Source organism: Gymnoscopelus microlampas (genome assembly GCF_963454915.1).
Source record: "Gymnoscopelus microlampas genome assembly, chromosome: 9".
Lineage (NCBI taxonomy): Eukaryota > Metazoa > Chordata > Actinopteri > Myctophiformes > Myctophidae > Gymnoscopelus > Gymnoscopelus microlampas.
In genome coordinates, this window is record NC_139946.1 from 13867285 (window position 1) to 13881133 (window position 13849).

General features: G+C 42.2%; 1 protein-coding gene across 1 annotated transcript; it reads left to right on the plus strand.

Moving 5' to 3' along the window:
• The first annotated feature begins 462 nt into the window (after positions 1-462).
• Positions 463-13235, plus strand: rorca (RAR-related orphan receptor C a). Its single transcript, XM_084067940.1, has 10 exons — positions 463-907; positions 7952-8037; positions 8520-8661; positions 8797-9231; positions 9356-9477; positions 10064-10196; positions 11160-11267; positions 11390-11500; positions 11728-11840; positions 11991-13235. The coding sequence occupies exons 1-10, from the start codon at positions 901-903 to the stop codon at positions 12150-12152; spliced, it is 1419 nt and encodes a 472-aa protein (XP_083924066.1). The 5' UTR covers positions 463-900; the 3' UTR covers positions 12153-13235.
• Positions 13236-13849: the final 614 nt, after the last annotated feature.

A 13849-nucleotide genomic window follows, 5' to 3' on the forward strand; every position in this document is an offset into this window, starting at 1 on the left:
TGATATGGATACTGTATTTTGCCTTTTCTGAATACTGGGTGTGCCAGTTTACCCATTTCTTGCTGATAATTGCTGAAATGCAACACAAAGCATTTTGGAATGATTTGTTTCCCCCTTTTATTTTTGGGGGGATTAGCATCCTCCTGGGCGTATCTGCTCTCTGTTTACGGAAATGTAAAATAACCATAAACGTTTTGTATATTAAAAAAAGAAAAAAATAGGGGGGGAGCGCCGGCGTGAATAAATTCCCACGACATGTCTTTCTGTGACACACTGCCACACTTTCCCACGCACGCGAGAGAGAGAGCTCCCTAGCTGTGCGAATTTCTCTGCTTGAAACTCCTCCTGTAACGTCGCGCGGACGGAGAGAGAGAGACAGAGAGGGGCGGTGTATGACGGTGTAGTGCGCGCAACAGCCTTTGGGGCACGAGGCGGGCCACTGGCGCGAGATCATGTGTAGTGAGTCCACGCGCTGAAAGTAGGTTACTGTCGAGCTGTGGGAAGCAAAGAGCAGAGGTTCCACTACCACGGAGGAGACTATAGTGCTGGAGTCTTTGATATTTTATTACTTCCAGACACAGAGCAATGCTTTATCCATAACAGACCCATAGTTCTCTTCTCCCTCTAGACAGACAGACAGCGCGGAATTAAAAAAACAAAACAACCGAAAAGTCCTCCACACGGAAGCTTATTATTTTCTTCTTTTTTTTTTCGCTTTATAAAAAAAAGCGAAAACCGTTTTCTTCGGTTCGTTGCATATTTTTTTTTGGACAAGTGCTCAGAAACATATGAGGATTTGTTGTTTTCACAGTTTTCGACAGCTCCATTTTGGAGCTAAAGCGCGTAGGTCGTTTTCAATATTTCCTCGAAGATAGTAGCAGCAAAGCGTCCGCCGACAACATGAGAGGTGAGTTGCAAATGATTTAAAACATGTAACTTTTGGGCTTTTTTTCATTGATTCTTTATTCCGGAGGGACATGCACTCCTACTTTCAAAGTGAGTCCGAAGTGCGTATGACAGTGAGCAGAATGTCGACTGGCTGCATGCAGATTGCACGGCCCAGAAGCACAGGTTTTATTTAAAAATTTGGTGCTAAAATTCCACATTAATAACAGTCATCTTCATTTTAATATTAGCCTTACAGAAAGCTCGAATCATTAAATATTATTGTAGTGACTATTCTCAATATTGAATACAAAATTATGTTTTTATTTTTGTTTTATTTGATTTTATTTTTGACATAAATGCTTTCATTTTGTCTTATAGGCGTTTGCAAATTTCTGATGCTCAGGTGTTAGTTTGCCTACATTGTAAAAGCATTATTATGCATTTATTCTTTGTTTTGCTTCTTGTATTGAGGTGTAATGACTTGATTCCACCAGTGAACGACTGTACAGTCGTTATGTAAGAGTTGAACGCAAAGGGAGGGGAGTGAGTGAGTGGAGATTAAAGAGCTGTCAAACTAAACTGGGGGGGGGGGGGAGATAGTTTTATAATCTTTTTTTTCGTGCCTGCCGGGATTGATCATGGATCAGTCCCGTACTTAGGCTACATTGTATAAACACTGGTCATCATGTGGTATCATCGTGTTTAGCTCTGCTTGTGTTTTGTATTCATCACAATGTCGTTTTCACATAGCTGGGTTTTTGTATATTTTATTTAATTCTGTGAGTTGTTGTGAGTGTTGTTGTTGTTGTTTTCAGCATCATCATAGGATGGCCGTCATTGTGAGGGAGACAGGTCCAGGACGAGGAAGGAGGGAGGGAATATGAGAGAGAGAGAGAGAGAGAGAGAGAGAAAGAAAGAGAGAGAGTCCGATGTGCCATTGACCCAGTTATGTCACAGAGGATTACACAGCATTCTGTGAGAAGGGAGGGAGTGGGTATGCAGTTGAGGTCTGTCTTCATTATACAGAGATAATTAATTATCATAGTTTTATCATCAGCTGTCAAGGTACCCCCTAAGCAATAAGCATGATGGAAACCGGAGGAACCTGATTTAAAACTGGTGCCATTCCTAACATCAATACTGTTAACACATAGATAGGGCCATTTCGTTATGTGTAACCTGTTATTTGGTACAATGCTGTTAAATCAAGTTGAATGGAATTTTATTCCATTTTTAGTTCAGAAATACATTATGTGTGCTGAACACAGGATATGGGCACAGCAAGGACCCATTCACCTTTAAGCACAGCAGGGCACCTTTAAGCTCAGTTTCCTTTGTGAGCTAAGGTTGCTTACATCAACCAGAATAATGTGTCACCTTGTTTTATTGTCAACCACTGCATGCTGCGCTTACCCTATTGTGTAACATGGTGACATCACTCAGATTCATCTTTCTAAAACCAAACATAAATTAGTTAGCAAGATACAGGAGAGACTAGGCAGCAGCACTTGTTGTAGAATGATTTCACTTGTGATAGTATGCACCTGTAGGTAGCCATTACAGTATACAACAATAAGTGCCCAATAAACTGCTTAGATGCCTTTCAGTCTAAGCAGTTCATTCTCCTGAACAGTGTCCATTCCTGTTTCACTGAAATAAACAAGGTACTGCTTCATAGTGCAGATATCCATGATAACCAAAACATTATTAACAGCTGTGATGGAAGAGTCTAATAAACATCAATAAAATATTCCTCATCCACAAATCAAATTGCGTTGGATCTGGACCAACACACTACCATGCTCATCGTTTAAATAAATGCATCCATGATTAGGGGTTCAACAGTTCATTGAACTAATCTATTTAATATAAATAGTATAAATATAAATAATCGATCAGCGATTATTTAGCCTAGTAAAAGAAAATAATCAATTAATAATCAAGCGCCATGTTGGGCATGTTATTATAGGCAAAAATATAATATTTTTCTTTAAAATAATTTAAAAACTTTGTGAGTTTGTAGATTGGCTATTTTCACTGTTTTTGCATGACACCGTTGTGCAACAAAGTATAAAATAGAGATTAATGCTTTCATTGATTAATTGAATTGACAAAAACGCGATTATTTGATTAAACGAAGACATCTTCGATAGAATAATCAATACGAAAATAATCGATAGTCATGATACCATATAAGACAGATAGCCAGACCGCTCTGGAAATCAAGGGTAACCTTACTGGAGACAGGCAGCTCTCTATTCTCCAAGGGCACTGCTGTGCCTGTGCCTGTGCTGAGTTCAGGCTCAAAGCCGCTATCTATCTGTTAGGCCCAGGGGGAAGTTCACAGTTGGCTACAGTATGTGTCAAGGTGCCCCTTGTCTCTGACAGCTGGACGCTAAGTTTCCACTCCCCTCAACATTCCCCTGCCCTACACGTTATGGCTCTTCAAGTAACAACGTGTTATAGTGAACGTTACCATACCCTTGACAGTATTATGACTACTTCAGAAGTACTTCATCTGGCAGTGTACGAACATAATATATATGAATACGTCATTCTGTAGATGCTGTAACAATTGGTGTCAATACAGACCACACTCAATTTGTTGCCATACAAGTGATTGTGAGGCTTTAGATGTGGCGGCTGTGATGGGGTGTTGGCGAATTACATTTATTTATCTAATAGTGCATGGGGCAGGGAGAGAGAGATGATTAAAGAGATATACAAGAGTAATTGCTGCAACATATTAAAATAAATGTGTTCCTTTTGTTCGTACCAGCAGTCCAGCCGCAAAATCACAACTCAATTGGCTCTGGATGGTGTGGGGGTGGTGGTGGTGGGGCTCCATTGGGTTTGGGTTTGGGATTTGGCATGAAGCAGGACAAGTCAAGGCACTTTCATCTTGTTCAATCACTGCTTAGGAGAAGAGAGAAATAATGAACATTATACAGCATGTATAATGTGAAGCATGCGTATAGTGATTGTGCATTGATTGGAACACAGAACTGGCACAATATAAAGTCAGCTGATGAACACTTTGTTAATCACTGACACATACAACTTTTGTGAAGTGAAGATACACTGTATGTACATTGATTTTTAGGAGAGTTCAGAATCAGAGTAGAATACGCTGTCACAACATTACTTACATAAGTCAAAATCGTTCAGCGCGGTGTTGACTGTAGGAAATGCATGTTCACTCACTGTTACTTACTGTACCAGTGTTACCTAATGCATACTACTGTTGGCTACAGATCAGCGCCAGATATAGACAAGCCATTAGATAACTAAATTCTTAGTACAGACTTACTGCACTACACACAGATGGTAGCTGCAGACGGGGGACTTGCTACACTAGTGACGAGTTACATAACCCTCAAATACATGTTTAAAAAGCTTGAGGTGCGTGTCAGCCCTATTTCACTCCCTTTACTTTCTAGGGAGGTCAAACTGAAGTTATGACTACCCACATAGCTGTTTAGAAAACAGGTGTTAGGTGAGGCCCCCCTCTTAGGAAAGAGAGGGAGCGAGAGGGCATTATGTTTATGAACCAACAGACACATTTTAGCCTGCAATAACCTTTGGTTAACTGGTAACATCGTATCGCAGCAGATAGTACATAATATACCATCTATCCCTCCTCCTACCTACCGCTATAAGCTGTTAGAATGTAGGTTAAATATACAATATGGTAAGTAAATGTAGAGTGTACGGTAAATAGGACCTTTGGACTCTGTTTGATTAGGTGGGATGAGAGAGCGAAGTCTCCCCGACGTGGGGTTTTACAGTGCTGTTGAAGAAAGTGCTGACCAACTGACTGACTGACTGACACAGAGAAAGGCCTTAAAGTTAAATCTCCAGAATAGATTAGGGTTGAGAAGGTGCTAAGGCTTACTGACTAAACCATAGAGTGCCTTGGTGCACTGAAATTAAATTCCTAATGTCGATTACAATGCATTTGCCCACAAGAGGTTATTCCAAAAGATCCCCTCCATACTAATTCTAATGGCATGCGTGTGACTTAAATATGAACAGTGGCTATGCTTAAATTATTCCACTGCTTTAGATGGTATCTAATGCACTGAACAAGAACGTGATAAATGCTTGATTACAATTTCTTAGTACAAGTATAAGTACCCCCCCCCCCCCCTTCCTTTTCTTTTACAATGCTTTTTACAGATGTGAATGGCTTTCCTACAGACTGACAGGATTTTTCGTGCTTGTGTAACTACTCTCTTAGAACAAAGCAAAGTGGCAATGCTCTAAACATAGCTGGTGAGAATAAAGCAACCATTGTCCACACATGACAAGTGAAATGACACGACTTCACACCCACCAAAACAAACATATTTGACCCACTGACCAAATCACCTAAACATTTTTTAAAGATATTGTGGGGCCTTTTCCTTCCTTTATTGATAGTTACAGTGTAGAGACACAGGAAGCAGGGAGAGAGAGTCGGGGAGTGACACGCAGCAAAGGTTTGCCGGGCTCGGGATCGAACCTGGGGCTCGCTGTCAGGCATAATGTGGTAACGCACCGGAACCACTCAGCTATCGGCACACCCACCTAAAGTGTAAAATAGGCATTTATCATCAGCATAACCGACACTACATGGCGGGCGATCTATACTCTGAATAGTGTGCTTCATGTGAGAAAAACATTCTCCGCTAATTAATTAGTCGGACATGTTAGATGTGTGACAGCACAATAGTATCATATGATAAGCTGTCATGCAATGGTTTATGTAACTTAGTGTTCATGGACAACTCTCTGGCCAGACAACTGCACCTGAGTATAAATAGATTTATGGCCTAACTCCAAGACAGCTGAAAGCTTCACTCAAATACGTGACGTGTTGCTACAAGTTGAGAGCTATGGTAGTATAAGTAGTTACTTCTTTGCCCCCCCCCCCCATCTGAAGCGTATTGTACTAGATGCATTTAAAAGCAATTTGCAAACGTTACATAAGTAATGAAATATCCAGAGGAGAGGCACTACCCTATCAGGCGTGAACTAACTCTTCATCAATCTTTCATTAATCAAATCTTAGATCGTTTTTTCCACCACCCGAGAAAGACCCCGATCCACCCCCCCTTCTTCCTCCCTCCACCCTCTTTAGTCTTTACCCAGTGAATGAGTCAGATTTGGTTCCACCTTAAAACCTGCAAGAAATCAGATTACATCCCTTGGTAGGTTGCCACCAAGAGCACCTCCCCCTTTGCTGAATGGGAAACTGTGTCAGTGGAACAGCTCCTAAGCTCGGCGCGGCGGTGCCGAGTGCAGGAGGTGCCGAGCGTGGCAAGTGAAATGGCGAGTCAGAGGCAGAGCCGTGTAGCTGGCAACCAATGGGGGAGAGGAGGAGATGGAGGAGGGAGGCTTACTGCAGGGTTGCCACGACAACCTCCTTTGAATATGTGTGCTCATGGAATGCGGCCAGACGGCAGTTATATAATAGGGTGACGGGAGGAGGGGAGGCACAGGATGGGGGAGCGAGGAAAGCAGTGACAGAGAGAGGTTTTTTCCACTGCTCTTTATTTATTTATTTTCCCTCTTTTTTTTTTGTAGGTCAGTAGGAATTCTATACTGCGGAAACTCTCAAATATCTCGTTGTTGAAAAAAGACATCAACATAGACAAAGGAAACTGGCCCTTGTGATATAATTTTTTTGCCCCTCCATTTAATTTCTAAAATGTTGACTAACACGCTAATATCACCCACTAACCTCATTTGCTTTGCATCACAGTGTGACGTAAATCCACCCATTCACATATTGGCTTTTTTTATAATATGGATCGTGCTCTGGAAAGCCTGTAAAGGTCATTCAATATGGTTGCTGCAATTTACAGGTTACCTAACACTTTGTGTCACCCAGCAGAAGTAGTTGAAAAGAATAATTGTTTTGCTGGCCCTCCACTGCTGAGTCAAATCAAATCCCAAATGGCAACAATTCACACACAATTGTTATCTTGGAATTGCCATTTGAAGGCAGGCTATGCTGGTCGTGGACGCCTGAGAGGCCAGCAGGTCTTTGTCAACCTGTTAACATTTAGTTCACCCTGGAGGAGGAGGGACAGGGTGAGCTGGTGAAACTTTATAACCCTGGGCCTCAGCTAATGCAATTGACCTGCTATTCTGGGCCTGAGGACTGGAGGCCCTGGTACTTAGATAAACAACATAATGAAAAGAACAGGCTGTTCCTGGAGGAGGCAGCTTAGGCTTTTACATTGAACACAAGGTGTAAAACATGTAGGCTGAGTGTTTATTTAATCCATTAACGGAGGCAGTGTGTTTTGACCACTTTTCTCCTCAGATAATACATATATCTTTTTGTTTGTTTGTTGATAAAACGCCTTCCTTACATATTGTGCATGTGTGGATGGCCTGACATGACAGAGCATGCATATGCTTGAACAAGGTCAAGTGAGTCTAGCTGCACCGTGTTGTGTCGCATCCAAGGCTGTGTTTACCTTGTTTGACTTCAGGAATCTTGTAAATCAGGGCTGTCTAGAATAAATATTGGATTTATTATTATGCTGCACTCATATTTGATATGGATGAAGTGTTTTATTGGCCAATTAGGCAGCTAGTATGATAAGACCAGAAGACAAATGTTGATTGTTCGACTAAACTGGCACAAAAACGTTTCTTTATCGTAGTGCTCTTGAACTGTTGCCAACTTTGTGTGAGGGCAACCCAAGGCCTGGTGAAGTAATCCTCTACTGGCAACACTGTAGTCTGCCCCTATTTGGAGCATACCTTTTTTCTCACATTCATCAATTGCTAGAATTGAGAATTGTGGTGAGCCCCCCAAAAGAGTGTTCATTTTGACGTAAAGACAACTTTGTAAAACAAATGTTACAAAGTGCAACAATGAAAGTACATGGAATACTGCACTTATGACTGAACTTATCCAGCCATTCTTATTATGTTCTCTTGAAACACATCACGATGAAATGTGTTCTGTCTGAGCTTGTTGATTTGTTATTTTTGCTTTTTGAAACTTTTTGAAACTTTCATCTATAATGACTAATGAATCTTCTGTCTCTCTTTATGTTCTCAGCCCAAATAGAGGTGATTCCTTGCAAGATCTGTGGGGACAAGTCATCAGGAATCCACTATGGGGTTATTACCTGTGAAGGCTGCAAGGTGAGCCACCCTCCACCATGTTATGATTTTAACCAATTAGATCACTTTTCAGTTTTGTTCTCCCACACATAATCCAGTTGTAGCATAATTCATTTTTTATTTTTCTGTAAATACCAATCCACACCAATGATTCACAACCCAACAACTTGCAACCAGTTGGAGTGGTCTGAATTGACCCGTTGTAGGTTACAAGTGGTTACAAGTTGAATCATTGGTGTGGACTGGGCATTATACAGTGCTATTTGTTCAAATCTGGGCTTAGGTCTGGACAATAGTCCTGAACACTATGAAAGACAAACTAGCGTTCATCCCCCAGAGGTTTGAATGCTAGGGTGTCAATCGCTAGACTATCACAATAGCATTCAGGTTATTAACTCCTAACTACTATTATACCCCCAGATGTTTTTACATACCCACACTGCAGTCCCTGTTACCTATTATTCATTAGTCTGTGTGTGTATGCATGTGATCTTTGTACCCAGGGTTTCTTTCGACGCAGCCAACAGAACAATGCCATGTACTCCTGCTCACGTCAGAGGAACTGTCCGATTGACCGGACTAACCGCAACCGCTGTCAGCACTGCCGGCTGCAGAAATGTCTGGCTCTGGGCATGAGCCGTGATGGTGAGTTTAAAAAGGAACTGTCTGTTTGGCCTCTACTTTAGAATATCAAAACAGACAGTCGTTTGATTTCAGTTCTATTTGTAACATACCTTAAGTTGCCTAATTCCAGTGTCACCCCTCCCTCTCTCCATACAGCGGTGAAGTTTGGGCGCATGTCTAAGAAGCAGCGTGATAGCCTGTATGCTGAGGTCCAGAAGCACCAGCAGTCCCAGGAGCGTGCCGGGGGTGTGACCCACGACGAAGGCCCTGAGATGGGTATCCACGGGCCACGCGCCTACAGCCGAGGTTCAAGTTCCACTCTCAGCGATCTGGATGACATAACCACACTGCCTGAAAGCCTGCTTCTCGATCTACCCCTGACCCCAGAGGGCAGAGGAGATTACTGCCTGGAGATGTTGAGTGGCAGTGCGGGTAGCAGCTCCTCCTCTCAGAGCTCACCAGAACAGACCAGCTTGGATTTTGTAGATGGACACCACATCAAGCATGAATACCAGCTGTTACATGATTCTGGGCTCTTCTCACACGCCATTCTCAACCCCCTGCCTGAAGGTTGCTCTCTGCTTGAGATAGGTCAGTAGAAATCCAATACTCAAACTTCAAACTTATTTATCACTCTCTCTTGTTGTAACCTCAAAAAGTCTGTTAATGGGGGGAAAAATGTACCTGAACTTAACAGTTGTTTCTCCCTATCCAGAGCGCATTACCCAGACTGTGGTGAAGTCCCATATGGAGACCAGTCAGTACAGTACAGAGGAGCTGAGGAGGATGGCATGGACACTTTACTGCCCTGAGGAGACACGCTCCTACCAGACCAAGGTACGGAGTGGCTTATAAGAAAGAAAAACCGGTGTGCTTCCTCTGGATGTCTTGTTAGTTTAGGCAGTGGGTGCTCAGCTATGTATACAACTCAAATCAAAAACCACCTAAGTGGAAGAAGCGGCACTCCAAATAATACTGCAAGACATTGGCTCAGTTTCTCATTTTATCGCAATAAAATGAGAAACTGAGCCACTGTCTTGCAGTTGCAGAGTGCCGCTTTTTCCACTTAGGTGGTTTTTGGTACGGAGTGGCTTGTTTGGACCAAAAGGTCCAATAGGGTGGTCAGTATCACACACTGAAGGCAGGTTGGCTTACAAGATGAACTCTTAACTGGAAAATCACCACTTCAATACCCCCAACAGCTATGATCCATGTCAAATTGTCTCTGAGCAAGACACAAACAAAATATGTAATGACTGTTTGGCCTTGTCTTACACAGTTCAGCTCAACAACTTTGTTACAGACAGAAATCTCCCCACTCAGTCAAAAAGTATATAGTATTATATATAGGAGAGACCAGGGTTCTCCCAACAACAGCCAAACTTATACTGTGTTTCTTGTCTTGTGTTTCTTTCTCTCTCAGTCGGCTGAGGTGATGTGGCAACAATGTGCCATTCACATCACCAATGCCATCCAGTATGTGGTAGAGTTTGCCAAGCGCATTACTGGCTTCATGGACCTCTGTCAGAATGACCAGATCATCCTCCTCAAAGCAGGTTAGTGTTTCACGTTGGCATCACATTTCACTACAGCCCGTAAATCTTAATTTCTGTTACTCTGCAGTCACATAATTCCCTTACTACTTACTAGTACTTTATTTTTGGTGCCAGGCACTAGTAATGTCCCGTCCGACTTCATGGAGCTTATGCAAGCACCTTGAGAGTGAAACATTTTGAGCTTTCATGCTTTTGATGTCATTATCACAGTATTACTAGTACACATGCCTTCAAGCAAGGGGACTATTATTCCAGGTGTCATTCTGTATTTGGTGATTTGCAGATAGTTGTACTGGCTCTCATCTATTTTCTATAACAGCTGAAAGTGCAATTTAGACACCCTTAAGGATAATTGATGCTTTGGCAACGAAGTGCGACACGTCACAGACAGGAATTATGCAAAATAATTCAACTGTTTTGACGTTCAGCGATGGCTGTTATATACTGTACCATTTTTGCAAAGTCACAGATGCTGTCTCGAGTATCGTGGAGCAATAATTGGATGGCTGCCATATTTGCAGAATGTAAACCTCAGCTGGACTTGGCATGTAGTTAAACTGTAGTAACAATGGGCACTGTTGCTGAACTATAAATGCAAAATGTGGTCAAAGCATATTAGGCTTAACATTGCGGTTAATCTTGCAGTGCAAATATCACATGCCTATTGAGTGATGTGAAATGGCACTTTTAGACATCAAAGGATCTTTTGTTCTCCAACAATAGTCTTTTCTTTTGCCCAAATATTTTTTTTTGAGCTGTCTGTTCAGTCTCATGGAACAAGTGTGCTTCTGAATTAATTTAACAGTCGCGTTATCTTCCCTTGTACAAGGAAAAATCCTTTAGAAATGGGTTTCTTGCAGTGTCATTTTGTGTGTGTGTGCGTGTGTTCGAGCATTATTTACTCGCTGTTATCCCCATCTGCCGATCCCTCCGTCTAAATGTGATGTGTTCTCTTATCTACAGGCTGCTTGGATGTTCTGCTGATTCGCATGTGTCGGGCCTACAACCCTATCAATAACACAATGCTCTTTGATGGAAAGTTTTGTGGCCCTCAGCTTTTCAAAGCTCTTGGTGAGTGCACTGGTTTCAGACATAGGTTTATTGTAAGCTATTCATGTGTTCACTATCAAAATGAACCCATTTGGGAGTTTCTGTTTGAATAATCATCTTATTACCTCCTTCCTTCCCACTAGGCTGTGATGACCTTGTGAATGCAGTGTTTGATTTGGCTAAAAGTCTGAGCCGTATGCAGCTCTCTGATGAGGAAATGGCCCTGTTCAGTGCAGCTGTGCTGCTGTCGCCAGGTAAGAACACTTACAATAAAACCTGCATTACACAACAGGCCTCTTAGTTACATACTGGTAACACCTGTTAGTTACTTACTCACAACTGCAGACCTTTTTCTCTGAAGACTCACCTCTTCAGACTCCACCTCACCCCCTAGCACTTCACTCTTCCTGTACACCTTCCTAGTCACTAGTTCTCATGTTTTTGTTACTTAGTGTACCAATGTCGCTGTCTCTCCCTCCAGACCGACCCTGGCTAACAGACCCTCAGCAGATCCAAAGGCTGCAGGAGAAAGTCTATGTGGCTCTGCAGCGCTGCTTACAAAGAGACGGCTCATCAGAGGAGAAGCTGGCCAAGGTATAGTGGCTTCAGCCTCTACCATCACTAACACTAAATCCTTAAGTGTCCTACTGTATTTAGACAGGAATGTATTTTGATGCTTCAACAGAGTTGCTTATTTATTTTTTTCCCCCTACTTTTTTCTCTTCATCTCTCTTTCCCTCTCAGATGGTGTCTAAGCTTCCTGTCATGAAGTCCATTTGCAATCTCCACATCGACAAACTGGAGTTTTTCCGTCTAGTTCACCCCGAGACAGCCTACACTTTCCCTCCCTTGTATAGGGAAGTGTTTGGCAGTGAAATCAACTTCCCAGATTCCACAGAGGGCTAACAATGCTCAGTAGAAGAGAGGGATTCAAATAGACATTGAGGTTTTAGGGAGGTAGGGAGAAATGTGGCAACCAGCAGAAGCAAAACCAACCAGCAGCTCAGTGACAATCCTGCACGCTACACTTTAGGACACACTCCTCTCACCTCTAATCTCTCATCCTTATGGAGTATCTTACACTGCCCTACTAGCCAGTCCAAGTAACTTCACCTTAGTAGTAGGTGCTGCTGGGTAGTCAGTGCATGCTACCTAATTGTTTTCATAAGGGGATGGGAGAAATTACTATATATTAGTTCAAATAATTTGTAAAAACAACACAAAATGGTTTTTTTATGAGGTGATCTTTAACATCTTATTAAGTTGAATTCCTCATTAGAACAAGTTTGACTTCCTTCCCAGTTCCCAAGTTCCTTTAAGCTAATGTTGAATGTACCCCTTCTTCACTTACCGTACAGCACAGCCCCGGGCTTGATACAGAATGTACATACTTACAATCCTGATCCGTTTTGACGAGATGTGCTGTAACGATTGCTTGTTGTAAACTCTCAGTGCATTTATTTTTTCATTTCTCATTTTGGTAGTGCCCACACTTGACAGTTTTGTTATGTTATGAACAAGCTGTTTAAATGGACCAAGATCAAACTCACAGACATGCAGGGTTCCAAACTGTGCAAATCAAGGGTAAAGACCCGAGTGTCTGCCGCCATGCACATTCAAGCTCTTGCACACTCAGCACAAAGACATAGCACTTATGCCGGCATACATGGGTATTTTTACCAGCACACATTCAGACACTGATACTATATGTGAGCTCTGTTTTCGTTTTTGTTTTGTTTTTTAATGCAATCAGCGACCTCAGTCCTAATACCCCTTCCCTTTGCAAATGCCACTTAGAAAGAGACGAGAGTGAAGAATTACAGAAGTATTGTGAAAGTATTTTCAAATGTTCCTTTTTTATATAGTACATCTATATTATATATGATAAGAGTTCATTAAGAGAGAGAGAGAGAGAGAGAGAGAGAGAGAGGAAGACAGAATTGGAAGAAGACAAAAAGAATGGCAATGTAATGGTTGTTCTCAGGTCTCTCAAAACAAATACTGCCTGACCATACCTTGGGGGGTTCCGGGATGAACTGATTTGACTGTTGAAAAGAGGAATGGTGGACGTATAGTACTTACTGGTGATGAGTCAACTTGAAATATGAACACTTCTGGCAACAAGACTTTCAGTTCCCCTGTTCAAAAGACTGCCGCTTGTGCTGCTGAAAAGGTCAGAGACATTGGACATGCCTCTGGACAATCATAGTCCAGGGAAACCAAGCAACGTGGGGTTAAGTGTTTACATGGAGACGCTCCTGGAACATTTTCACTTCAACCCCCCGTCTACACGAGTCTGCCATCACAAAACCTCTGGCACGGGCAGAATCAGCGGGTCCAACAGTTCCTGGGAGTAGTGAGAAGCAAGCTGGGAACAACTGAGACTTAAGATGAGAGAGAGAGACAGAGAGAGAGAGAGTGAACACTGAGAGACACTTTGACAATTTTCTAGCCTACAATGTTGCAAAGCAAAGACTAAAGAATGGATTGGTGGTTGTCAGTATGATGGAAGATCCGGTAGACCATCATAGTGGGGATTTATTGTCTTCCCCCTGTTCATACGGTTTCAGGCTTAGATGGCCTGGCAGCACTCTCATTCAACT